This window comes from Capra hircus, chromosome 22, assembly GCF_001704415.2.
Source record: "Capra hircus breed San Clemente chromosome 22, ASM170441v1, whole genome shotgun sequence".
Lineage (NCBI taxonomy): Eukaryota > Metazoa > Chordata > Mammalia > Artiodactyla > Bovidae > Capra > Capra hircus.
This window is the reverse complement of record NC_030829.1, coordinates 28,735,635-28,762,591: the sequence shown is the minus strand read 5'-3', so window position 1 is coordinate 28,762,591 and position 26,957 is coordinate 28,735,635. Positions and strand designations below refer to the sequence as shown.

Below are 26,957 nucleotides of genomic sequence, written 5' to 3'. Positions count from 1 at the left end.
TGTAGTCTGCATAGAAGTTAAATAAGCAGGGTGACAATATACAGCCTTGCCGTACCCCATTTTTTATTTGGAACCAGTCTGTTGTTCCATGTCCAGTTCTAACTGTTGCTTCCTGACCTGCATATAGGTTTCTCAAGAGGCAGGTCAGGTGAACTTATTACTCTGTCTCAAATCTATGTCAGAAAGCGTGCATTTTTGTATATACTACAAGCTCTGTTTTATTGTACTAATTATCACATAAGTTTTATTGAGCACCTGTTGTGAGCTAAGCACTGTGTGAGTTTCTTCGAATGCTTTAAGAAAGGCCCACACAACACCTCTGTGAAGAAGAGCAATACAATCCCAGTTTGCATGGAGGGAAATAAAGGCTCAAGAGAGCTGTGCAAGTTCCCCAAGATCACCTAGTCAGTGAGGTGTAGAGTCAAATTTCAAATCCAGACTCCAAGATTCGCTCTGTAACTTGTTTAGACGCTATGGAGCTGGAGTCATGTTATCTTACAGCTATCTACCAAGTGCCAGGCCCTACCTATGGCCAAGCGGGACAGGGATGTCCCGGCCTGATTGGACGTGTGGGTAGCTGCGCAAGTGCGTGGATAGATGGATAAAAATAAATGACGGGGGAAATACAAGGGATAATGAGGGAATACAATGAACAGGGGATGGAATGAAAGAGTGAATGAGCGAAATAAGGAAGTAAACGAGGGAATGGAACGGAGTGGGAGAGAATGGGTGAATGGATAGATGGAATGGAGGAGTAAGGGGTTTTGAGGCGGCCCTACCAGAAGACCGAGCGCCTAGCTGCCGGCGGGTGGGCAAACGGGCAGCTACTCCACACAGTACGGTAGGCGCGGGCTGCCCCTCCTCGGGCCGGCTCACGCCTCCCCCTCTCTCCCTCCCTCCTCTTCCTCCTCCGTCGCGCGCCCGCCCGCCCGCCCGTCGGCCGCCGGGACCCCAGTCCCCGGCGGGCGGGCGGAGGAGGCGGCCGCCGCGCGCCGCTGCCCTCGCCCCGCCGCCCGGGGCGCCGCGATGCTCAGAGGGGCACGGTCGCCCGGGGGCCGCCGCCGCCGCGCCGCACCATGAAGCTCCGCAACAAGGCGGCGGCGCTGCTCCTGCTCGCGCTGGCCGCGCTCCTGCTCGCGCTTCTGTCCCTGCGCGCCGGCCGCGCCGCACCCCCAGCGCCCCTCGCGCGCCCCGCGTCCGCCCCGCCGCGCCGCGCCGCGCCGGCCCCCGCGCGCCTCCCGGGCTGGAGCGCCCTCCCGGGGGCCGGCCCGAGCGCTCGTCGGCGCCGGCCTCCTCGTCTGCGCCCCCGAGCCGGCCGTCGGGGGGCCGTGAGCCTGAAGAAGTCGGCGAGGTGAGTCGTGGCAGCCCCAGAATCCCATCTGTGGACCCGTGCCTCCCTCCCTCCACCCGTGTCAAGTCCAAGGGAGGCTGTGGGCTGGAGGGACAAACTCCAAGTTCACCCCCGGGCTGCCCACTTTTATGTCTTACCTTGCTGGAAATGAAAAATCGTCTTCTTGGAATCCTGTTAACAGCGCAGTGCTAGTCATCACGTACCTTTTGGAAAGCAAAGTGTCAGGGGAAATGATTGGCATGTTACATTCTTAACTGTCCGGGCAAAACCATATATTTTCATTTTTCCAAATTTGCGTCCTTTGTTTAATTTCTCAAAAGCCATCGTGATGCAAGAATGCTTTATCTAACTCTCATATTTCACTGGAGATTTTTTTTTAAACCAAAAACTTAGATCTGATTGAGTTGGAAAAGTTAGATTTTTGCAAAGTACTGGCTGTTTCTTATTGAACCTCGAATTGCCCTGTGCTTAGAACAGAAGAGCCACTCTACCTGAGGGTGTTAAAAAGAAGTGTTCTTCTAGGAGGGAGTGATGCGTGGCACGGGAAAGACAGTGGGGGTTTCCTTGTTATTCCTTCTTTTTCAGACGCTTGTATGGTCAGAGTCCTGCAAGGAAAACATCTTAGCCATCAAGATTCTGTTTGATATCCCCTTTCTTTACACAGAGCTTAACCCGCCACAGCTTTTCATCAGAGCGTTTTATCTTTGGCCTTCTGGTCGCTGGAACGCCTGCAGGTTAGGGATTTGCCTTCATTTCCTTTGTTGTGGAGAGAGCTTTTTAACAATCCCCCCTGTCTTGTAACCGTCTGTTTCCTCTACCCTTTTGAGGCTGTTCATGTTTCTAACTGCCAATTGCAACGTCCACGTTTGCTGGGCTCCCTAATAACTTGAAATGACTGGAAGACTTCTTTTTGACCATAGTGACTAAATCTGGTTTGACGTTTTTACTGTGAGAGAAAAGTCAGGAGACCTGCGTAAGTAGCTGTGTCAGCATTCTCTTCTGCCTGGTAAGAGATGTACAGATGAGTAGGGATGAGTTTTAGGAGCAAAAATCTGTACGATTGTTTTTGAGTACTTGGAACCATTTATAACCTCTTATGAATGTATTTGCTCTTATGAATGTATTTGCTCTGTAAGGATATTTCTGTTAGGAACTAAATAGGGTTTTCTCTTCTAGGTACTAAGGTTTCTTGTAATGGGTTCTAATATAGTTTAACTACAAGGTTGCTCTGATTTGTAAGTTGATGGGACAGCTTGGAAGGTAATAAGACTGGACACCATTTGTCATGGCTAACTTTTTGCAAGGCATAGTGTTAACCTCAATACGTTAAAAGTCATTGTTAATGCAGGTTATAATTCTTATTACACCATCAGTATAGTGATTCTCCCAAGGGGCTCTTTGAATCAGCAGCACTAGCTTTACCTGGGGCTTTGTTAGAAATCAGTCTTACCCCTCCCCTCTTCCACTCCACCCCTAGACCCTCTGAGTAAGAAATCAGGAGGATGAGGTCAGTAATCTGTGTTTTAATAAGCCCTCCTCTTGTTTCTGATGCACACCAAACTTTGAGAGCCTGCTCTAAGTAAGCACTAATCAAGCACTAATATTATCCCCATTTTACAGATGAGGAAAATGTTATACAAGGTTTAGCAATTTGTCTCAGTTTCCAAGGTGAGGTTAAATATCCCAGCAGTCTGGGTCCAGGTTGAGCCATTTAGTACTAGTACACATGTCAAACACGAGGCTTGCTTGCATTCACCATTTTCCTGAGATCTTTTCTAAAGAAATGTGACCAATTTTTGGAACTGTCTTCATCCTTCAAGGTGTTGGAAACACTGGGGCAGCATCTTCTTGTCTCTATCTGGACAAATTGGCTCTGACTCAGAAGAGATCACGAACAGAATCCAAATGGATGTTTTCAGGAAGGACTATTTCCATGAGCAACAGCACCTCCTGAAGTCATTTTTCTTCTGAACATATCTTGTAGATTATCGTGGAAATCATGGCCAACACCATTAGAATAAAGAACAAAATTTTCAAAGTCAGGAAAGAGTGAAAAACAAAAAAGCCACAGGAAGTCTCAGGCTCAAATGCATAAATGTGGAAGTCCTCTGGCAAAGTTGACATTTTCGGGGACTTCTTAAGGTTTCTCTTGCTACCTGGACAGGAATGGTGACAGAAGCAGTAAGGGAGCAGGAGGAAAGATCTTTGCATGGACGCCTTTGTTGCTTTGCTAATCCTGCCTGGGTTAAATTTTTGTGGTTTAGGAGGAATTTCATTTTAGGGAGGGAAAAGTAAGCCTCGTATTTTCAGAAAATGAGTGCTTTAATCTCTTGATGTGGCTAGAATCCGGAAGAGATGAAGGCTGCATGCGTGATCTGGTATCTCAGGCCTGGGGAGTAGTCAGCAGAAATGGTGGGGCTGGATGAGACCCAGTCCACCACCTGCTGACCATCCTTCCAGGGCTATACTGCTCCCTGCAGGGTCGTGGTGTAAGTGAACTGCTGCCACGTCAGCACAGCAAGCATGGCATTCTCCTTCCACATCTTGTTTTCATTTCAGAGACGTTTCCAGGGATTTGCCTAGTTAGCAGGCAGACCCTACAATTTTATAAGTAGTCATTTGTATGCAATCTGTCCTGTGGTGGGCTCCCCTTTCCATAAATATAAAGCCAGGAGGTGAGGTCTGAGCTTTTAGGTCAAGGGTGGAATCTGAAAACAGACACCACACTCTTAAGTAGCGGTTCCAGGGCACAAGAGAAATGAAATCTTCCTTCTATTTTTTTTTTTGGTGATTTAGACCTGGCTGACTTCCCAAACAAATTTGAGACGACTAACAGTAACTGACACATATACAATAAGGCCATTGAAATACTTATGAAACATGAAAAGTCATAAAGAGGAGGTGGGAAATAAGTACTGTTTGTCTAAAACTAAGGCCACTATTGTTGTGAGGGATTAAGTGTTCAATTTAGCTCTAAGCTTCCTGGCAGCCATGTCAAAAAGGGAACCATGATGGGCTGTGTTATTTTCTTTGAATGATAAGAGGAAGAGTTTATCAAGAGGGATCATGTTTTTTTTCATGGAACTGAATCTTAAAATGAGAACTTTACACTAGATTTGATTTCAGAAGACTGTCTCTCCAGCTTGCTTCTGAATACCCTTTGAGCCTGCCTACAGAAGAGGAAGTTTAATATAAGTGCCCATCAGTGTGATAGGAAAAGAATGTGTCGTCTGGAGTCCAGAGGATTGGGTTCTATTCTGGAACCATTTCACCCTAATTTCTATCTCTGTCAAATGAGAGTCGATCCACAAATTTTCTAAGATCTCTTTCAGCTCTGCCATTTGACCGTCCTGTGATGAGATCATCAAGTTCAGCTGCAAAATCCCAGCAAGGACTGTTGCTTAGCCCTTTGTGTTGTGTCTTGCAAAACCACTCTGTTTCTCATTTATTGGCCGTGACCTAGAACTGCTGGTTAGTCAGCCTCCGCCCTCTCCCGAACTTCTATTCTTTGTCTTTTGATTTAGCCTGGATAGTGCTGTTTTCTCTAGAAGCCATAAAAATATGGCTTCTAAGGGAGACGTGGGCTACGTCTAAGCCCCTCTGTGATTTTATACCACAGTCATTCAGCAGATGTTTATTGCGCATGTGTCCTGAGCCAGGTACTCATTGTGCAATGGTAGGTGGAGTTTGGAAGAGGGAGGACAACACAAAAACGCATTACATATTTGGCAGCCTCCACAGCTGCCCCAGTGAGAGGAGGCGAGCATATCTGCTCATCAAGACAGCACTTTCTGCAGTTCCCTTTGGTCTCTGGAGAAGTCTTTTCAAAGGGTTCAAGCCTGAATAAAGGTCTCACTAAAGAGGGATTATGTTATACAGCAAAATGCCAGGTCTGTGGCCAACCTATAATTAACTGGTCACCCCAGAGCACATTACAGATCTCCAGATCCTGAGGACCATCTATGATACTTGGTCACTGTGAGTGCAGATTCTAGTTTCACGTTCATTTTTGTTGATGAGACCCCTCTTTCACCCTCTCCGTGTATTCATTTAGTAAGTCCTCTTGGTTTTATCTCAAAATAGAACCCGAGTCCCACCGTTTCTACTACTTTCACGGTTGCCACCCATCTCCTGAACACGGTGGTTTGCCATGGACCGACCACTGCAGTAGCTTTTCTTTGACTTGGGGTGTCCACTCTAGCGCCCTCTACAGTCCATTTTCTATACAGCTGCTGAAATAATCTTAATGTGGCAGAAAGTTTGCTGGTTCCAGTCGCTAACTTCACATCATACACAGTAAAATTCAGCTTCTTACTGTGGCCTTTGAACCCTATTTCAGGCCCATTTAGCTCTCTGACCTCATCTCCTACCCCTCCCCACTTCACTCACTCTGCTTCAACCACTCTGGCCAGCACGGCTTACTTTTTCCTATGCTGAAATGTTCTTTGCTCCTGTCCTTGTGTGGCTAGCTTCCTCATTTCTTTCAGGTTTACGCTTTCAGGTTTTCGCCTCAGAGGAGTCTTCCCAGCTGGGACCCTGCCCATCATCCTCTACCTCCTTGCTCTCCTGTTTTTTTGTTTTAATAGCACTCATCATTATATGAAAATACTGCTTTGCTCCTTCCCCCGTCATGCACGCTTCATGTCTTGTTAATCAGTTTACGGCTGGCACCTAGAACAGAGATGAGCGCTCAGTAGGTGCTTAGTAAATATTGGCTGAGTGAGTGAATGAATGAATGAGTGCAGCACCCCCCTTATGCCAGCACTATGCTAAGACTTTGCTTCTATTATAAAATTGCATATTACTTAGTAATATGCAAAACAATCTTACACCTTTTAGGGAGGATCTCTAATAGTAACATCCTTTCAAGAGAGGGAATATTTTTCTTTTAATAGGTTTTAATTTTTTTAGAGGGCTTCCCTCATAGCTCAGTTGGTAAATCATCTGCCTGCAATGAAGGAGACCCAGGTTCAATTCCTGGGTCATGAAGATCCCCTGGAGAAGGAAATGGCAACCCACTCCAGTATTCTTGCCTGGAGAATTCCATGGACAGAGGAGCCTGTCAGGCCATAGTCCTAGGGGGTCCAAGAGTTGGACACAACTTAGCGACATTTGTGGAAAAATTGGGGAGTATGTAGTCCAGAGGGTTCCCATATATCTTGTACCCAGTTTCCCCTCTGATTAAAATCTGGCACTGGTATGATACATTTGTTGTAATTTACCAAATAATAGCAATACGTTATTACTAATGTTTGGTGTATTTGGGTTACCTTAGTTTTTACTTATGGCTCTTTTGCAGTTCCAGGATTTTATCTATGACATCACGTTACATTTAGTTGTGACATCTCTTTGAGCTGTGACAGTTTCTCAGACTTTCCTTCTTTGTTGATGACCTTGAGAGTTCTGAATAGCACTAGTCAGGTATTTTGTAAGATGCTTCACTATAGGAATGTGTCTGATGTTTTACTCAGGGTGACTCTGGGGTTATGAATTATCAGAAGAAAAAACCATGGGATATAGTGCCATTTCATCACATCATATCAAGTGTATATGCTATCAACATGAATTAATGTTGGCTTTGGTCACCTGGCTGAGATAGTGTTTCTAGACTTACTCTTGCCCTGTCTCCATACCGTACTCTTTAGAAGGAAGACACTGCACAGCTGCCACGTAAGGAGTGGGGAGTTGTGTTCCCCCTCCTTGAGGATGGAGCGTGCTTAATCACTCAGCCATGTTCAAGTCTTAGTGACCCCATGGACTGTAGCCCACCAGGCTCCTCTGTATGGGATTCCCCAGGCAAGAATACTGGAGTGGATTGCCATTTCCTTCTCCAGGGAGTATGGAATATCTATATATAATTCATTTGAAATTCTTTTGTGTGGGACATGTTGTGTTTCTTCTCCCCCATTTATTAATTTGTTCAATTATAAATCAGTATAGAATCATCGATATTTTATACTTTGAGTTACACTGCATCATGACCTTATTTTGTTGTTGAAATTATTTCAGTTCAAGTCATTAGTAGCTCTTACAGTTGGCTGCTGTGCCCTTTAGACATGCTCCCGTCCCTGTGCTTTCGATTTTTGTTTTCGTTCTTGTCTTTCTGGGCACTTTCTTACTCTCTGGCACTATAAGAGCTGCAGGCTCACCTCCTGTGTTTCCTGCTTCAGTCATAAAATCAGTCATTTCTTCTAGGAGACCTGCTTTCTCTCATTGGAAAATGGTATTAGAAGCCAAGATTTGGGTACTCAATATGTTTGCTGCTACTGGGGTGTCATTTCATTTAGCCTTCACAGCTGAGAGAGCAAAACACATATGTGTGTACTAACCTATGTATGTACATGTACTTATAAAATTTTCCATGCATGACCATCTCTGTGTAAGTTAAACATGGATTTATACTTAATGTCTCCAACTGTAATCTGCTACCACATGGATCATTCTAACCTCTTTTCCTTGATTCTCTGGGAAAGGGAGTGTTTTTATATCCTAGAAGCACCAGTGAAAGTTTTCTCCCATCTTATTGGCTTTATTTGGTTTAAATGCCTACAGTGTGGATGAGGAAATGGAAAGGAATAGAGGGATGAGATGGGATTAGCTAATTGATGTAAACCAAGCGAGGTTCACCACTTAAGTTAGGGATGAGGCCAAATATGCCTGAACCATGAGGTGGAGATAAAGTAATAGACGTTGTGGTTGGCACCTGACCTCTATTTTCCCATCCCACACCCAGTTTGACAGTGAGGTGTACCTCCAGGCAATGGTCTAAACCTACCATGACATCCCTATCCATGCCATAGTGTAATCTTTGTATATCCAGGATCAAGATATAATTTCATTTCTCTGGAAATAGTTACTGGTCTTACAGGTGTTACATGATCCAAGCTGGCCTGATCAGCAGGAAGAGAAAGACTTATGTTAGTGGACAAAAGACTTTATTGTCTAGATATGAACAAGATAATAAACAGTCCCAGGTGTCACTGCCATCCTCAGAAAACCAGCCTTGACTGAAGTCATCACTCTGGGCAGTAGAGAAAGATAGAGACTGTGGATCCTTGTGGACAGTGCTGAACCCTGAGAACCACAGCTCTGGAGGCCTGACCCATCTTGAACCCTCCTGTTGTATGCTGCAGTTGAGATTTCCGTTATTTGCCACCAAAATCCCCTCCCGCCCTGCCATGGTGTGCCATATGTGGTATCCTGCTTCCCTGCCCAGGGGTCAAACCTGCATACCCTGCGCTGGAAGTGCAGAGAGTCTTAATCACTGGACTGCCAGGGAAGTCCCTAAACTCCTTTTAATGGAACTAGGTGGTACTTTCAGAGAAGGCAATGGCACCCCACTCCAGTACTCTTGCCTGGAAAATCCCACAGATGGAGGAGCCTGGTGGGCTGCAGTCCATGGGGTCGCTAAGAGACGGAGATGACTGAGCGACTTCACTTTCACTTTTCTGCATTGGAGAAGGAAATGGCAACCCACTCCAGTGTTCTTGCCTGGAGAATCCCGGGGACGGAGGAGCCTGGTGGGCTGCCGCCTCTGGGGTCGCACAGAGTTAGACACGACTGAAGCGACTTAGCAGCAGAAGTAGTAGAAGCAGCAGATGGTTCTTTACATCAAAACCTAAGTGCTACTGATGATGGAAAAAGGGAACAGCTATAGGGCCACCCAGGAAATGAAGGTCCGTTACACCCTGGAGCTGCCATCCTGTGTCCTTGACCTTGTCCCAGGCAGCAGGTGATTCTGAGATATGTTCCTAAGCCAAATTAGAGCCTTTAGGGGGTGGGGGATTTAAAACATTGCAATCAGAGAGACAGGATAAGGGAAAAGTATTTCTAGTGGCTGGAACTGCATGATAGGAAACTCAGGGACTGGCAGCTCTGTCTCTGGCATGGAGAAAGCTGGGGAGTTCATGGACCCAGGATGACAAGGAGGGTTGAGAAGCAATGCCAAGCAACTGGGGTGGGGGTGGGGTGGGTGCTGACATAGTTCCCAAGGCCAGCTTCTGCCCTCTGCTGGCTGTTCTGGCCCATCGTGTCTGATTCTTTGTGACCCCATAGACTATAGCCCGTGGGCTCCTCTGTCCATGGAATTCTCCAGGCAAGAATACTTGAGTGGGTTGCCATTTCCTCCTCCAGGAGATCTTCCCAACCCAGGGATCAAAAACGGATCTCTTGCGTCTCCTGCAATAGCAAGCAGAGTCTTTACCACTGTGCCTCTTGGAAGCCCTAATCTCTGTCCTAACTTCCGTGAATTGAGTTTCTGTCACTCACCACCAAAGAATTCTGACCGACGTAGACATGTCGCACCTGACTTTACCACCTTTAGAAAGTTTCATGACTGGTGGCCGTATTGACACTTATCCTCCTAGAAACTCACAAGAGAGTTTCCTTGGAAGAACCTTTGAGAACAGATTTGTTTTCTTTGGAAATACTTCTCTTCATGATACAATTTACTGTAAGAAAATAAGAGGTAAAAAAAAAAAAAAAAAGAAAATGAGAGGTAAAGTTCTTTGTTACATCTGTCTTGTGAGTGTGTGTGTGCTCAGTCATGTGCGACTCTTTGTGGTCCCACGGACTATAGTCCACCAGGCTCTTCTGTGCATGGAATTTTCCAGGCAAGAATACTGGAGTGGGTTGCCATTTCCTATTCCAGGGGATCTTCCCAACTCAGGGATCGAGCACGCATCTCTTTCATCCCCTGCATTGGCAGACAGATTTTTTACCACCAGCACCACCTCTTATCACCATTTAAAATGCTTTTTCAAAAAAGAAAATAAGAGGCAGACTTGAAGATGGAATTCATGTTCCTCTCCAGAACTTGCCCAGCACTTGGTATATTTTATATCATGAAATTTTGACAACTGCCCCAGAAAGAAGAGTTTCTTGATTTGATTCCTTTATTTGGATTCCGTGCTATTTTGGCAGCCAGGAGCAGCTGTGGTGTGTTTGAGGGTGATCTTTAGATGCCCACTTCCCCCCTGACCTCTTTTAGCAACACAGAAGACTGTCATCTTCTGATAAATACTCAAAGCCGTACAATTTAGAGTCCACGCTTTCCATACGTAGGAGGCCAATGGACAACAGGTAATTTAAAATGCAATTTCCTTATATATGAGAGAAAATTGAGGTCCAAAGAGCTAAAATAATAATAATGCTCTGAAGCACCAAGCACAGGCCTAGCTCATGGTGATCCCTCGGCCTGTGACGTGCTGTTCTGGGTACTGTTCTCATCCTGGTTGCTTTATTATTTAGAAACTAAATCCTAACTAGATCCAGCTGACTGGCTGTGTAGCTTTGAATGAGTCAGTGCTCCTCAGCAAATCTAGGCTTTCTCCTAAGTTCAAGGAGGAAATGAAACAATGTGAGTCAAATGCTGGCACGGAACCTGCAACACGAGAAGCTCTCAGCAAATGTTAACCAGAGCTAAGATGTGGATTCAGGCAGGGTTTTCACTGGGTTTTGTCTTGAGGAAATGCAGACAGCCTCTGTGTATAGCGAATGCTATCCTAACACAGTGACCTGGTCCTTAGTAAAAGCTGGGGAAATAGATTTTTCTGGAGAATTTGAGAACCCAAAAGTCTGGCCATCTATAGCTTTGACTTCTGCTCAAGGGCAGAAAAACTATTGTTTCTGAGCTTAGAAAAGCAGAGTGAAGAGTTTGCAGAAATTAGGCAGTGTCTTCAGGAACCAAAATGCAGGATTTTGTCCACAGACACTGCTCTTCAGGAGCCTGTGTCTCTGCTTGGGCTTAAACCCTTGCTCTGCTTTCTCTCCTCTCAATTTTGTGGGAATTACAAGGAGCCAGTTGTTTGACGCTGCTCCAAAGTAACAGGCCTTATTGTTCAAGTATCAAATATCATCTCAGGAGAAATGGGGTAATGGACTTTGATGTTAAAGTCTGAGAAGTTTAAAAAGTGGGCAAACATTACAAACCTGATTTGCAATAATTGAGTATTGATACTTAAGTTTTTTGCTGCTCTGCCTTGCCCATTTGGGGCATGGGTATAAAGGATTTGAAGAAAAATGAAGGCTTCTGATGCATCTAAGTTAATATTTAATAATAGTGATGATGATAACAAATATTTATTGATGACTTAAAACATTTCAGGTACTATAGAAAGCATTTTGCCACATTATTTCATTTAATCTTAATAACAATCTAAGAGATGGGTACTGATATTGGATAGGCAGTATTTTTTTTAGTTAGAAGTGATGGAATCCCAGCTCCTCAGGTTAATCATAATCATATCACTTACTCATAAAAAGGGATTTACTAGCTCATGAAATTGTGAGATCAATTAAAACTGCAAAGGAGATCACGCTCAGTCACAGATGTATCCAGGACGTCTGTCTTGTCTTGCTTGGTTAGTCACTCCGTCGTGTCTGACTCTTTGTGACCCTTTGGAGTGTAGCCTAGGCTCCTCTGTCCATGGGATTTTTCAGGGAAGAATATTGGAGTGGGTTGCCATTTCCTACTTCGGGGGATCTTCCCAACCCAGGGATGGAACCCGTATTTCCTGTGTCTCCTGCGTGGCGGGCAGATTCTTTACCCCCTGAGCCATCCGGGCAGCCCATCTGGCCATCTTGCCTCATTTTCTAGCTCTGCTTCCTTCTGTGTGGGCCACACTTGTCGGTCAGTTCTTTTTCTGTGTGATAGTTCCAACGGATCTGGACTTGTGTCCTCCTCCTTTAGTAACCTTGAAGGGAAAGACTCCATCCAGCAAGAGTCCCAGACTCCATCCAGCAAGAGTCCCAGGGCTGCCTCCGCTGCTCTGGTTTGGATCCCATGCGCACCCGATCCCTGATGGCCTCACCTGGTGGGGAGGATATTTCAGCCCATCCCAGCCTCATGGACTGAGAACTGAGGTTCCCCCCAAAGAAAACTGAGATGTCCTTAGCAGAAACACCTGGAAGTGGATGCTAGTAAGAAACACCAAAACCAAAAGCAGAGAACCACTGGAATCAATAAGCCCATTTTACAGATGGAAAACCTGAGGGTTAGAGATGGTGAAAGTGTTGGCCCAAGAGATGGAACAGCCAAGTCACAGACCTAGAATTTGAAGCCAGGTCTATGTACAACTAGATCTGTATTGCTTTTTTAAAAAAACTATCAAGGAAGGGTATTTATTGGTTCACATAACTTAAAAGTTCAGTGTATAGACTAGCTTCAGACATGATTTGATCTTTGCTTGCAACCATACTGTATTTGAGAACATATCTTAAAATTTGAACTGTTTGCTTGCTTTCCAGAATCCCTTTGAAGAAGATACCTTTAATGAAATCTCTTTTCTTTTAACTTTGAAAAATTTTTAAATTTATAAGGGAAAAAGCAGATTATAAAAGTTACCTTAATGCCTTCTACATATTTACGTATCTATAAACACATACCCACATATATTGGTTATATCTCTGGAAGGTGGTATCTGCCTGTGTGCTCAGTCATGTCCAACTTTTTGCAACCCCGTGGACTGTAGCCTGCCAGGCTCCTATGTCCATGGAATTTTCTAGGCAAGAATATTAGGGTGGGTCACCATTTCCTCTTCCAGGGGATCTTCCTGACCCAGGAATTGGACCCGCGTCTCTTGCATGTCCTACATTGGCAGGCGGATTCTTTATTAATGCACCACCTGGAAAGTGGTATACCAGAATGTTAACAGAGGTTATCAAATTGGGTACCCCTTCTTTTGCTTGTCTATATTTTGCTTTTTTCTATGCTAAATGTATGCATTACTTGCATATTGATAAAACAATTTAAAGTATATTAATTATCATAAAAATTAAAAACCCCTTATTGGCCTGAGGCATAAGAAGATGGAAATTAGTTGAGGAAACTACTTTTCCTTCCTTTAGGTCCCTCATGCTCTTTCTTGAGGAATGAAATAGAGGTGCCCATTCATGGAATATATAATCCACACTCTTCCCCCTCATATGTCACCAGACATTTATTTCAAACCAGCGCTGCCGGTTCATATTTTAAAAATCTCAATAACATCGTAATTTGAAAAGAAAAGGGAGATGGAGAAATAGAATTCCCTGTGTGTCAGGAACAATCATAAGGGGGAAAACTGAAATGAGAATTAGTCCAGGCAGTGTCCTAAAATTTTAGAAGAAGAATTATGAACGCAATTGTGTATAACCTCAGCTAAGGACAAGTGGCAAATGTAGACAGTATATTAAAAAGCAGAGACATTACTTTGCCAACAAAGGTCTGTATGGTCAAAGCTGTGGTTTTTCCAGTAGTCATGTATAGATGTGAGAATTGGACCATAAAGAAGGCTGAGCACCGAAGGATTGATGCTTTTGAACTGTGGTGTTGGAGAAGACTCTTGAGAGTTCCTTGGACTGCAAGGAGATCCAACCAGTCAAACCTAAAGGAAATCAGTCCTGAATATTCATTGGAAGGACTGATCTGAAGCTGAAGCTCCAATACTTTGGCCACCTGATGTGAAGATCTGACTCATTAGAATGGATCCTGGTGCTGGGAAGGATTGGAGAAGGCAATGGCACCCCACTCCAGTACTCTTGCCTGGAAAATCCCATGGACGGAGGGGCCTGGTAGGCTTTAGTCCATGGGGTCGTGAAGAGTCGGACACGACTGAGCGACTTCACTTTGACTTTTCACTTTCGTGCATTGCAGAAGGAAATGGCAACCCACTCCAGTGTTCTTACCTAGAGAATCCCAGGGATGGGGGAGCCTTGTGGGCTGCCGTCTATGGGGTCGCACAGAATGGGACACGACTGAAGCGACTTAGCAGCAGCAGTAGCAGGAAGAAAAGGGGATGACAGAGGGCGATATGGTTGGGTGGCATCACCGACTCAATGGACATGAGTTTGAGCAAGCTCTGGGAGATGGTGAAGGACAGGGAAGCCTGGTGTGCTGCAGTCCATGGGGCTGCAAAGAATTGGACGCAACTGAGCAACAACAAAGGGTGAGTGGATAGATTACGGAGGAAGAGATGGTGCAGGTATGCTATGGGAGTCACACCTGGCGGGGCTGTAGTGGGCACTGAAATCCAGTTCACCTTCAGATCACTGAATCAGGAGCACGAAGTAAAGATAAAGGCTTATGTGCGTAGAGGGGGCTTCTTTTCTGACTCACCTGTATGTGGTCCCATATACATCATAATAACGAAAAGCAAGGCTTCTTGAGTCTTGAGTTTGAATCCTGACTCTGCTACTTCCTAATCATAAGCCGTGTATATGTGTACAACGATGGCGAAAACCAGACACACACACTTACAAAATCACCAAGTTTGGGCCTTGACACCTATTGTTCTTTAGAGCTAGACTTTGTTTAGGAACACAGCCATGTTTCAAATGTCGTGATCCAAGCAAAATATGAATTATTAATAATTGGATTCACTTATCAAATGATTTTATTAAGCCTCCCCCTCATAGCAGATATTTTTGCATTGTTTCAACACTGATCATGTAATGCAGGGACTTCAAGGCAAATGTCAGCTTTTCTGTCTGTCTTGGAAGATTAAAGACTGTTGATTTAACTCCAAACCATGGGTCATTAAAAGTGATTTAGCTGTTAGCGCAGTCCTGAGCGTCATGTCTGGGTTGCTAAGTAAAGGCTCTACTCACAGCTTCAGTGTGGAAATTTTTTGTCAGGGGTTTTATGTGTTCCCAGACCTGTAGTTTGCAAGGAACTTCATTAGTGTCTCTGGCTGCCAACACTTAACATGGATATAATCACCCATCACCAGACTCTTTTGCTAGGAGCTAAATCAAGGTATTTCCACTTTTTTCAACTGCCACTGTGGCCTCATTTGCAAATCTCCATGTTCAAATAGCCATGGCTTCATCTTAAAAGAGATTCCACTGGGACAGGGGTAGAAGGAAGAGCATTCTACAGGTCAGGTATTCCCTAGGGTGAGCATATTCAACTCAAATCTTAAAATTTGTCTGTTTCCTTTCCTTCCCACCTCCCCCCTCATATTTCTGTTTCCCTCCCTATTAAAACTAGACACCAACAGTACTGGTTCAGGCTGTGATTTGCTGTCCAGCTCACACTGCCAGCCCATATCATAGCATCAGGTTTACCTGAGTTAATTTAGCCTGTCAGTTAAGAAGCCCTGATAACAGAGGTAGCAGGAGACAGCAGAAAAGAGGGTCTGAGTAGAAGCAATTACTCTCGTTAATAATTCAGTGTGTTTTGCAGTAATAGGCTTCAAAGTAAATAGCACTACACATAAATGCCGTATTTCATTATTTATACACTCCAGAAATTGAAGTTTAATTAAGTCACACGCTTGAGACTTTTAAGCAATTAAGGAGACACTTGTCTCCAGCAGTGAGGAGGAGGTAGTTGAGCCTTCTCTGTTGTTCTGAGCATCATTTTTCATTGGATCACAGGGTGGGCATAAACCAGGACAATGAGGGTGGCATTTTCCAAACCTCAGTCATTCCTACATCAGCATCATGGTTTTTAAGAGTATACTGCTGTATGCTAACTTGAAAAGAAAAAAAAAAAAAACTTAAATCTATCCTTGTTATAAATGTGTGCCTTTGTGTATTTATTTAATAGCAGCTTTATTGCAATATAACTCAAATACCCTTAAAAGGTATACAATGTGGAGATTTTTAGTTTACTCACAGAGTTGTGCAACCATCCCTGATATCCAGTTTCAGAACAATTTCATCACTCGGAAAAGAAACCCTATACCCATGAAACAGTCACTCCCCCTTCTCCCCTTCTGTGAGTCCCTGGTAACCACTGAGCTGCCTTATGTCTCCATGGATTTTCCTATCCTGGACTTTTTGTACACTTGGAATCATGCAACATGTAGTCTTTTATATTTTCATAAACTATTTTAAAGGTTCTAATATGTTGACAGATGCGTCAGTGCTCCATTCCTTTTTATTGCCACATAATATCCCTTTATATGGGTATATGGCATTTTGTTTATTCATTCATCAGTTGATGGACACTTGGGTTGGACTTTTTGGCTATTGTAAATAATGCTGCTAGGAACATTTACAAATGTACATGTTTTTGTGAGGACAGTTGTTTTCATTTCTCCTGGGTGGATACCTAGCAGTAGAATCACTGGGTCATATGTAGTTCTGTACTACCACCTGATCTACCAAGACTTTGGCCACTTGATGCAAAGAACTGACTCACTGGAAAAGACCCTGATGCTGGGAAAGATTGAAGGCAGGAGGAGAAGGGGACAACAGAGGGTGAGATGGTTGGATGTCACCACTGACTCAATGGACGTGAATTTGAGCAAGCTCCAGGAGTTGGTGATGGACAGAGAAGCTTGGCCTGCTGCAGTCCATGGGGTCGCAAAGAGTCAGACATGACTGAGCAACTGAACTGAACTGACTGATGGTAGTTCTATAGTTAAAATTTTGAGGGACTGTTTTCTAAAGCAGTTGCACTATTTTGCAGTCTCACCAGTTGTGCTTGAGGCTTCAGATTTCTCCATATTCATACTATATTTGTTTTTAAAGAAAACTTTATATCACTGACATCAATTGCTAGCAATCACATAAATAGAAGTGGACCGTCAAATCAAACGCTAAGAAAACAAGACAGCTTTTCATTTGTAACTTGGTACTCTTGCCTGCTAAAGGCTCTCTAGCTGAGGCCTGCTGTCTTCTCGGTTGAAAAGGAGAATTAGGCAACATTAGAAAGACATATTAGCACTGTTGAAAAAGACGCTGTTGGAAAAGAACTGAAAATGGAATAACTTCTTCCTGTGAGACTCAATGTTATTTGATGCAATGTCTAAAGGATAGCTCCAGTCTATGCATCACCTCCTCAGAACACAAGGAGTTTGGAGGCACTGATGTCACGTGCAAGCGTGCTTCATCTTGTTTCAGCTGTCAACTCCACGGTTACCTCATACAGGGAGCTCAGAGGTGGCTGGTCTAATGTTTGTTATGTTCTTTGGTTTCCTTCTCATAGTCTGGATGTTTTCTAAGAACTCTTTGGTAAATTTGAGAAACTCGAAATTACTACATCCTTGATAGGAAAATAGCTGTTAACCCAGTAAATCCCTTCCTGGGAATGTAGTGTAAGGAAATAATGCAAAAAAGGGAAAATAAAATCTATTGACCTATACATGTTTAGTGCAGGATTTTATATGTACACACACACACACACACACACACACACACACACACACAAATATATGTATATTTGAGAAAAATTAAGAACAACCACCACAAAAGAAATGGTAAGCCATGGTGTTTTAGTCAGATAACCAGTTAAAATGATGGTCATGAAGACTTAACAAGTAACAGGAAAAGTAAAAGGCAGAAGGAGAAGGATGAAAAAAGTAGAATATAAAATTGAATGTACACCATTAGTATGTATTTTATTTGGTGGAATAAAGACCAGACTGTAACATGCAAAAAAAATTTTTTTATGGGGCAAGGATTTTTTTTCATGTACCAACTTTATTATTTCAACACATAATGTTTTATATTTTAAAAATTGAAACTATACATTGTGTGTTTTATTCCAACCTTTTTTCTAAGGATTTTTAAAATTTACCTTGCCTTATGTTGACTGTACATAATATTGTGTGCTTGCTGTAAATTACAATGAAAGAGTAAGTAATCCCCAAACAAGGTAGGTTTTTGGAATGAGATAAAGACCCTGATAGAAAAGAAAAGGGAAGGTGCTCCTTCAATGAGGTGGTCAGAGAAGTGTCATTCTACTGTCGAAAGAGAAGGAGGTGGTTTTGTAAAGAGCTGTGCCGTCGCTCAGTCGTGTCCGACCCTTTGCAACCCCATGGACTGTAGCCCGCCAGGCTCCTCTGTCCATGGGATTTCCCAGGCAAGAATACTGGAGTGGGTTGCCATTTCCTTCTCCAGGGGATCTTCCTGGCCCAGGAATTGAACTCGAGTCTCTGCATTGGCAGGCAGATTCTTTACCACTGAGCCACCAGGGAAGCCCTAGGGAAGAACATTCCAGAAGCATCAGTGTATGTGAAGGTCCAGGATGTAAGCACAGCACTAGGTGTCTCAGGACATGAGAAGGAAAAGGTGGAGGGTATTCAGCTCACAGAACTGAAGGATCAGGATGCAGGAACCATCTTTTAAAGAGCCATTGAAGTCCCTAAGAGCCTATGGGGGTCAAAATGTGTAGGACACGACTTAGCAACTAGACAATAACAAGAATGTTGACAAGGACTGTGGTAGGGAGATGTACTGTGGGCAAGAAGCTCAACTGTTCAGGGAATGAAGAGGAGTGACCGGACAGCTGAGAGATGACCCCAACAAGGAAGATGGAATAGTTGCATCCACAGACTTCACCGTGGAGATAGTGTCTAAATGTGTTAGGGAGGAGCAGGGAGGAAACCAGCTTCTGAGGCTCCTGGGACAGGGCAGGAAGAAGAGCTGCACTCGAGGGGTCGACTGGGGAGGTGGCATCCTCACAAGGCGGCAAGAGGTGAAGAGAAGACCCGGAGAAAAGGCAGAGGATAGAGCTTCATTCCTGCAGGGGAGGGGAAGAGTTAGGGAGAGAGAGGAGAGGTGAGAGGTCAACTCAGGTGATGAGTTCCTGGCTGGAGATGGACTCCGATGCTTGTAGTCCAAGTGTGTTAATATGCAAACTCTGGGGTCTCACCCCAGACCCACGGAATCAGAATCTCTCTGGGATGGAAGTTATAATATTAACAGACACCTCCTGTGATGATGATATGCAGTCAGGCTTGGGCATCCCCCGCTCAAGATGGTACCTGGTGTCTCTCCCACCTATGACACTGGTAGAACGATGAAAATTTGCATGAAGGTCCTCAGTTCAGTCGCTCAGTCACGTCCGACTCTGCAACCCTGTGGACTGCAGCACACCAGGCTTCCTTGTCCATCACCAACTCCTGGAGCCTGCTTATACTAATGTCCATTGAGTTGATGTCATCCAACCAGTGAGCCTCAGAGAGGGGATGGATTCATGGAGCATTTAAAGGATGACTCAAGGTGAGAAGAGAAGCAGAGTGAGTGAGTGAGTGAAGTTGCTCAGTCGTGTCCGACTCTTTGCAACCCCATGGACTGTAGCCTACCAGGCTCCTCCCTCCATGGGATTCTCCAGGCAAGAGTACTGGAGTGGGTTGCCATTTGAGTCTAAGGCAATCTGAAACCTATTTCTAAGACCTATGTAAAGACTCATTTTTGATTGCTAAGTTGTTTGTTTCAAACTGACTTAAAGGGAAAAGAATATATTGGCTTATCAATGACCTTCCAGGGTTAAAGCCATACACCTGGATTCAGGTGCCCAAGTTATGCCGTTTGAGATCTGACCTGCCTCCTTTTGGCTCTGCTTTCTGTTGACCCCCATCCAGGCTCTACCAGTGCGGTAGCTGAGTTGGTTGCCATCAGCTTCAGCCCCAGCAGCAGGCCTGTAAAACTGGATAGCAAATGTCTACTCCAGTCTTCTTTTATAAAATGTAAAGAAGAGCATAGTTAGCCATCAATCAGAGCAGTTCAATTCCCATCTCCCATTCTCCACCAACACCTGGCAACTCAAGGGGTTTAGAAGTCTGAGGTCTGTAGCCTGGGCATCCCTTGACCCTTGCAGGGTCTTCAGGTGACATTTGAGAGGGGCTTGTGTCCCACTGATAAGATTTGGTGGCAGGCACACCATTTCAGTCCCCTTTCTTGATTATTCCTTGTGGCTACAGAACACAAATGCTTATTACCTGAAGCCTGCGATTTTTAACGTAACATGAGAAGTAACAGAGTAGGGGGCAGCAAAGGTCTCATTAAATCCCAGCCACCGATACTTGAACTGCCACCAAGAGAAGCTTTATTTGTCTTTTTTTAGTACCTGTCACCAGACACCAAAAAGAACTGCAGGGCCCAGCCCCTGCTCTGTGTACCATGCAGGCCCAAATCACTGAAGCCTGCAAAGAAAAGTGGCCTGCTGTGCTGCAGGGAAGTGCAAGCTTTTTTTAATCAAAAAGAAAATAAAGTGTTTGTCTCATAGTTTGGGCACATGAATAATACAGACAATTACATCGTGCATTTCTGTGTACCCTGCTCTCATCTTAAGAAATAAAAACTTAAGTGCCCGGAAGTAACCACTGCCTCGTCTTTGATGTCTCTCATCCTCATAACATGATGAGTTTTACTCCATATGTCTGTGAATAACACGCAGTGTTTGCTGGTTTTTGAGCTTCATCCAAACTGTCTCAATCTACCTCTCTCCTGCTACCTAACTGCTCTTTTTCCTGTTTGTCCTTATGTTTGTACATGACCTTCTGAATTGTTTATTTTCACTGCTCTGCAGTATTCTACTTACACTTGTCAAATATATTCATGATTCTCCTGTGCATGGACAGGAAAGTTATTTCCAACTTTTCAATATTATAAATAGGACTGCTGTGAGCATTCTTGCATGGGTCCTATGCAAATGTGCAAGAGTTTCTTCAGGGCTCATATGCAGGTGTGGAACCAGAAGAGTGAGGGTGTATATGTATCTTCACTCCTGACGGATGTGACCAAAAGGCGTTCCAAGGGGTTTGCTGCTGCTGCTGCTACTGCTGCTAAGTCGCTTCCATCATGTCCAACTCTGCGACCCTAGCGATGACAGCCCACCAGACTCCCCCATTCCTGGGATTCTCCAGGCAAGAATGCTGGAGTGGGTTGCCATTTCCTTCTCCAGTGCATGAAAGTGAAAAGTGAAAGGAAGTCGCTCAGTCGTGTCCGACTCTTCGCGACCCCATGGACTGCAGCCTACCAGGCCCCTCCGTCCATGGGATTTTCCAGGCAAGAGTACTGGAGTGGGATGCCATTGCCTTCTCCTTCCAAGGTGTTTAGGTCAACTTAAATTGCCCCAGCAGCATCTGAGGTGTCCCCCACCTCCACATCCACTCTGAAACATATATGGTCCAACTTTTATTTTTTAAGGTTCACCAGTCCAAAACAACATAGAATCTCCTTATTGTTTGAATTAGTATTCTCTTGATTACTGAGGTTAAGACATTTTATTCACATAGAAGTCCAAAGTGTAAAGCTAAACTAGGTGGAATTGTTCTCTTTGGAGGTGGGGTAATGGCTCATATTTAAGACAGCTAAGCTGTTACATTTACTATTTTAAGTACCTGTGGATACTTGTGTTTTTAAATGTTGAGCATAATTTTAAGCAAATGAGTATGCATTAAATGTTTTTGTAGCATATTTTGGCTGGTATTTTGACTGACTTTTTCTTAATTGACTGTGATTTTGGCATTATCTGTGACACATCCTTCCCATCCCTTTATATAAATTAGTTGGGAGTTGGCTTTAATAGCAGGTATGAAAGTCCATCTATGAAGCTGAAGGAGAGAAGACATCTGAGTCCTGAAGGCAAGGATTCTTGGATTCACCAGGCATGCTTCTCATTTAGCGCCTTTGGTCTGGCTGTCCCCTTTGCCTGGAATCCTCCTCACCCACAAAAGCATGTGACTCCTTCCCTCCCCACCATCAGATTGTCATCGGATCTCAGCTTCTCAGTGAGGACTTACTTCCCTGACTTCGCAATGTATAGTATGTTCCAAACCATCAGACACTCCTGTATCTCTCATGGTTCCACCCTGTATTTCCTGCTTGCTGGATGACTTTCTTTGTGAGTTGCTCACTTACTATTTGCTTTGACTGGTATTGTTTCTTTGTCTTTCGCCTACCATCTGTAGAATGTAACTTCAGCAAGGGCAGGCATTTTGATCTGTATTGTTCACTGCTGTCTTCCTGGTACCCAGAAAGGTGTCTGGCACATAGTAGGCACTTCATATAGATTTATGGAGTAATGGGATGGAGTGAGCAAGGAAAAGAGAGCCAAGAAGAGCATTTCTGAGAGATACTGCATGTGCTAGGATCTGAAGATGACTAGAAATGAGATGGAGAGCTGCAGCCTAAGTGTGACTGTGATTATGAATGGCTGTCCACCAAGGCTCCAGGTGCTGGAGGCGGATACAAGAGACCTAAGCAGAAGCCACAATCAGCAGTTTGAATTTGATCTTCAAGGCAGTCAGGAGCCTTTACATGACTTTTATCAAGGGAATAACACAATCCTGTTTGCATTTTAGAAGAACGTGACTCTGACCCCAACAAGGAGAAATCATAGATGGGGTTAAGGATCGGATTGGAGGCGGGTGGACCATCTAGGGGGAGTCACAGTGATCTTGGTGAGAGAAGATGATACCTCATCAGGTAGCAGCAGGGAGTTGAAGGGACATGGACGTCTCAGAAGATACATCTCTACTGTCCTCTCCTCTGATCCCTGAAATTAGTGGAATCTGAGTAAGTCTATGCATCTGGACCTAACTAAGCCAGGAGGCCATGCTTCTACTCAGCATGCTCTTAAGTAATCAAACTGGAAAGTCTTCCAAAGTGTTCCACCCACATCTTCAACTTTCCTCTTGGTGAAAGAAATCTGGAGCACGGCCGCCTTTATTTGAGCGAGCAGTGAATAATGGAGCAGCACGCTGATTGAACTCGAAGTTTTTGGACGGAAGGTAGCATTCCACATCCAAGCTCCCCTGGTCTCCAGATCTTTTGTGCAAGTAAATTAGTTTCATTTGTCTCAGGGCACCTTTTTCCAGGCCAACTTCTTCCAGCTTGCCTGCAAATGTTTCTCAGTGGTGTGTTTGAGGCTTGGCTGTGTCTCCTTGTCTGGAACAAATCTTTTATTACGAGGAAATAGCTGGAAGATGATTCTGGACTCTTGGACTCTGTTCCCCTCTCAGCTGTTGACTGGGTATTTGATACCTTGGTAATTTTCAGCTTAACCTGTCCTCTCTCCTGCCTGCTTCTCATTACTAAACATTTCACGCTGGAAGCTGAATTTCATACCTACCAGCTCAGCAGTCTTGAGCGAGATGATTAAGATTAACACCTGTTTCTGTGAGACTCTCCCAAGATGTCATGGAGGCCCCATGTGTTGTTTTCTTTGCTTACCTCCTGGGTTTGCATGATTTTCCTTTGGGCCGGTGGTCATGCCTTCCACTTCAGCCTAAAACCCTCCAGATGATAGGAGTATCATGTTGCTCGTTTCACATGGGAAAGCCACTGTCCACCCTCGTCTTGTTCAAATTGCATTCAAATCTAATTTCCATGGCCCATGTGAGTGGGAGCACCACAGCCCTGTGTCAGCTGTCAGAGTTTAGCAATACCATTTCCAAACATGGGCCAGTAGGCAGCCAGCAGGCACTAGACAGCTGAATGCTGGCGGAAAAAAGCCTCAGACACCTATAGCAGTCCAAACAGTGACTCATCCTGCTATTGCCAGGATAAATATGGGAATAAAGGGTATTTTTCTGTAAGCAGGAATAATTGTCAAAATGCTTATCACTTTATAAAGTATAACAGATTGTGCCTGTTCATGTTTTGAAATGTTCTAACCCTCCACTAGCTTTTATTTTTCTTTAATGAGTTTAATAATGGCTTTCACCTATTTTTCTTCTTTCTAGGAGGCCTGGAGAACTCAGGAGTTTCCAAGCTGAGCTGCCGCCCGAGCTCTGGATCCACTTGGCAGTGGTGGCCTGTGGCAATCGTCTGGAGGAGACGCTTGTCATGCTCAAATCTGCCGTGCTGTTTAGCCACAGGAAGATGCAATTTCACATCTTCACTGAGGAATCTCTGAAGCCTGAGTTTGATAAGCAGGTGATTGTGCAGAAATTGTGGCACGGTATTTACTGAGTGTAGACAGAGTGTACTGTGGGACATGCATATCCTGTTTCCTACTGTATTTTACTGAATACTCAGCTGTGTGCCCACGAACACTTGACTCTGAGCCTTAAAGTTGTCATTTATAATATAGGGATAATTACACCCCCTTAGAGAGAGACGGGGAGGATTAAATGAGGATCAAATGAGATGATGCACTTGAAGCACTTGACCCAGAGCTCCACCCCTCCTGGTGTTACTGACACTGTTCTCAGTGGGAGTCACGTAGCTTATTTTTATTTGTGTATATATATTTTTTGAATGACAAATAATATGTGCTCATCAAAATAAATTCAAACGGGATGTTATAAATATAAAAGGTAGAAGTCCTTGCTACCCTTCTTCCCCACACAAGAAACTATCAGAGTCAACACTTTTGAGTAATTCTTCCATATTTTTTTCATATACAGGTGTGTGTATGTGTATTTATGTATCTGAGAGATTGAGTATGTATATGTATATGCATGTATATGTGTGTACTCTTCCTGTGTTGAGGAACAAGTAACAGTTCCCTCCCAGTACAGGAGTGCTTTGGAAATAGCTATTTTCTCTGAGCTTGTTGCATGTGCAACTATAAACCGAGTTTGTTTTCCTGGCGAGGCTTCTCTTGCAGTGAGTTCTTGAGTGCTGGCAGAGACAGCAGCTGTTTTGTTTTGTATCTACCAACTGTGTCACCGGGACTACATCCTGCCATCCGAGTAGCCACACTGATGAGAAAGGCCAAAGCAGAATGTTGGGTGACTAGAGACTAATAACCGAAATCTAGAGAATGTATTATGATTTCTAAAGAAAAAAAAAGTCACTTTGACATCCTCTCCTAGAGAAGCCAGGGAAGAAACTGCCTTGGGACTTGAAATTGATTGGCAAATACCTTGAAAAAGGTCTGCATCAGGGGAAGGGGCAAGCAAAAACATTGAAACACATGTAGGTAGCTTCTCTGAAACTGTGGTATAATGGGAATTATAGTTAATAATAATAATAGTAATCATAATTTCAAAAATAGAATAGCCTTTATCAAGGGCTTATGATTTACTGTTATTTAATCCTCATAGCAATCCTTTGAAAAAGTTAATAACCATATCCGTAGTTTGCTAACTAATAAAATATCCGTATTTTACTAACTGAGATCATTGAGGCTTAGAGAGTCTCAGTGATTAACTCATCTGATGTCAGTTCAAGGTTTCTGACCCAAATATCCAAAAACTTAACTCGACTAGTTCTCAAACTAGTAGACAGAAAACTCAGATTCAAAACTCAGCTCCACTATTCACCTGCTGCCTGATCTTGGGCAAGTCTTGGGGGCTTTTTGGGGGCGCTTCACTAGTCCATTCTAACGGAGAAGGCAATAGTACCCCACTCCAGTATTCTTGCCTGGAAAATCCCAAGGACGGAGGAGCCTGGTAGGCTGCAGTCCATGGGGTCGCAAAGAGTCAGACATGACTGAGCAACTTCACTTTCACGCATTGGAGAAGGAAATGGCAACCCACTCCAGTGTTCCTGCCTGGAGAATCCCAGGGATGGGGGAGCCTGGTGGCTGCTGTCTCTGGGGTTGCACAGAGTCGGACACTACTGAAGTGATTTAGCAGCAGCAGTCCATTCTAAAGGAGATCTGTCCTGGGTGTTCTTTGGAAGGAAAGATGCTAAAGCTGAAACTCCAGTACTTTGGCCACCTCATGCAAAGAGTTGACTCATTGGAAAAGACTCTGATGGTGGGAGGGATTAGGGGCAGGAGCAGAAGGGGACAACAGAGGATGAGATGGCTGGATGGCATCACCGACTCGATGGATGTGAGTTTGAGTGAACTCCGGGAGATGGTGATGGACAGGGAGGCCTGGCGTGCTGCGATTCATGGGGTCGCAAAGAGTCGGACACGACTGAGCGACTGAACTGAACTTCCCCCTCTGCAACTTGGGACCAGTGGGAGTGATAAAAAGAGATGCTTATCTGTACCCAAGATAGGCTAGGTCAGGCTGCACTAACAACTTCCCGAAAGCTCAGAGACTTTCCACATGCCTGCTGAATGTCTCAGAGGGCCTCTCCACATGGCCCTGTCAGCCTGGGACCAGAGTTGACAGAGACCGTTCTTGCATGTAGCTGGCACCTGCTGGAACATTTGGCCTCTGCAGTTCTTGAGATGCCACTAAAGGAAAGACAGGGACTATCAGATCCCCACGGTGCCTTTCACTCCCTCCTCTTGACACTGACATTTCTGTTCCTATTTAACTGTCCAGCAGCAGCCGGTCACAAGACCCACCCAACTCCAAAGGGGCTGAGAAGTATGCTCTGTGCAGGAATGGAGCAAAAGTGGCTATGGGCCAACACTAGTCGGGTCACATATAGCATCCATTGAACAAGTATTTATTGAGTACCTACTACATGCTAGAAGCTGGGGCATGAGAATGGAACAGAACAGAATGCAGACTTAAATCTTAAAAAGAGAAGGAAGATGTATATATATAATTACAGATATGTAACAGGTTGTGTTTTCTGAAGGGCCCCCTCGATCCTGCCTCCTACTATTCACATCTGTATGTACTCTCCTCCTGCACTGTCCCAGGGCTGGCCTGTATGAACAGTAGCATAGGGAAGAAGTGACACTATGTCACTTCTGAGATTAGATCTAAAATGGCACTGCACCTTCCATCTTGGTTGCACTCTTTCTCTCTTGGAGGCCAGCTCTCATGTCAGAGCAGCCCTTGCAGAAGACCATGTGTTAAGGCTTGAAGACTTCTTGCTGACATTCATGCACATGAGCTTGGAGACAGGACTTCTCACCCCATCCAGCCTTCAGATGACTCACCCTCACTCCTCATCCAGAACACCCCAGCTCACAGATTCCTGACCCTAAGAAATGATGTGAGATAATGCATGTTTGTGGTGTTAAGCTAGTAAATTTTAGGGTCATTTTGTTACAAGGCAAGAGCTAATACAGATACGCTTACATACG

General features: G+C 44.4%; 1 protein-coding gene across 3 annotated transcripts in view; it reads left to right on the top strand.

The window, feature by feature from the left end:
- GXYLT2 (glucoside xylosyltransferase 2) overlaps positions 1,044-26,957 on the top strand; it is an 81,613-nt gene continuing 55,699 nt past the window's right edge. Inside the window, exons 1-2 of one of the 3 annotated variants that reach the window (XM_018038393.1) lie at positions 1,044-1,351; positions 23,755-23,947. In XM_018038393.1, the coding sequence (XP_017893882.1) occupies positions 1,077-1,351; positions 23,755-23,947 (468 nt within the window). In that variant the 5' untranslated portion in view covers positions 1,044-1,076. Of the gene's footprint in view, positions 1,352-1,374; positions 2,086-23,526; positions 23,604-23,754; positions 23,948-26,957 lie in introns of those variants that run through there. The other 2 variants (XM_005695724.3, XM_018038394.1) reach the window with 2 other exon arrangements.